Source organism: Octopus bimaculoides, chromosome 11 (genome assembly GCF_001194135.2).
Source record: "Octopus bimaculoides isolate UCB-OBI-ISO-001 chromosome 11, ASM119413v2, whole genome shotgun sequence".
In the NCBI taxonomy this organism is placed as follows: domain Eukaryota; kingdom Metazoa; phylum Mollusca; class Cephalopoda; order Octopoda; family Octopodidae; genus Octopus; species Octopus bimaculoides.
This window is the reverse complement of record NC_068991.1, coordinates 67,545,029-67,545,901: the sequence shown is the minus strand read 5'-3', so window position 1 is coordinate 67,545,901 and position 873 is coordinate 67,545,029. Positions and strand designations below refer to the sequence as shown.

The 873-nt window shown below is 34.0% G+C and overlaps 1 protein-coding gene across 1 annotated transcript in view; it reads left to right on the top strand.

Moving 5' to 3' along the window:
* The window catches only part of LOC106873891 (tectonin beta-propeller repeat-containing protein 2), a 54,450-nt gene that overhangs the window by 24,884 nt on the left and 28,693 nt on the right, over nucleotides 1–873 (top strand). The window contains exon 4 of the mRNA XM_014921416.2: nucleotides 498–661. Within this exon, the coding sequence (XP_014776902.1) occupies nucleotides 498–661 (164 nt within the window). The remainder of the gene's footprint in view (nucleotides 1–497; nucleotides 662–873) is intronic.

The window sequence follows — 873 nt, the reverse complement described above, 5'->3', positions numbered from 1 at the left end:
TAGCCACTAAAGTTTTTTCTATTTTCTCTCCCTGTTTATTTTGTGTTCCTTTCTGACGAAGAGCATAGGCTTGAAATGTAAAAGACTTTCTCACTTCCCGAGCATTAAACTAATATATCTGTTTGTTGTTTACACACCCATCTTCGTCTTTTGTTCTTTTATAAATAGTCTATAATACATACATATATATATATATATATATTAGTCTTTAACAAGAATAGTGTTGACAGTGACTTTGAAGTTTCAGCCAGTTAAGCCATCATTGGACAGTCTGATGATGGCTTAGCTGACCAAAACTTCGCAATCACTGTCAATACTATTCTTGCTGAAGGATAATGAATTTGTACCAAATTTAATGTAAAACTCTTTTTATTACAACTTAAAAATAAACATTAATATACATATATATGTGTGTGTGTGTGTATTTATATATATATATATATATATATATATTCTTTTTTTAAACAACAATGTATAAATATCTCTTCATATTGCAGGGCCGGTGCCAGTCTTCGGTGCTGCTAACAGAATTCTTGTCTGAAATTGTTCAACTCAGCTATTTCCAAAGGGCCCTTTTAGTGTCCACAAGCATGCGTGCCCTGATTTGTCGAACAGACAGAGACAATGAAATTATCCAAGTTGGACAAAAGAAACGAAAAATGTAAGGATTGTTTTTCTGTTTGTTTGTTTGTTTTTTTTTTTCCTTTTGCTATATTTTCAACTCAAAAAATAAGTAGCTTGCTTACCAACCACATAGTTCCAGGTTCAGTCCCACTGCGTGGCACCTTGGGCAAGTGTCTTCTACTATAGCCTCAGGTTGACCAAAGCCTTGTGAGTGGACTTGGTAGACAGAAACTGAAAGAAGCCCATCGT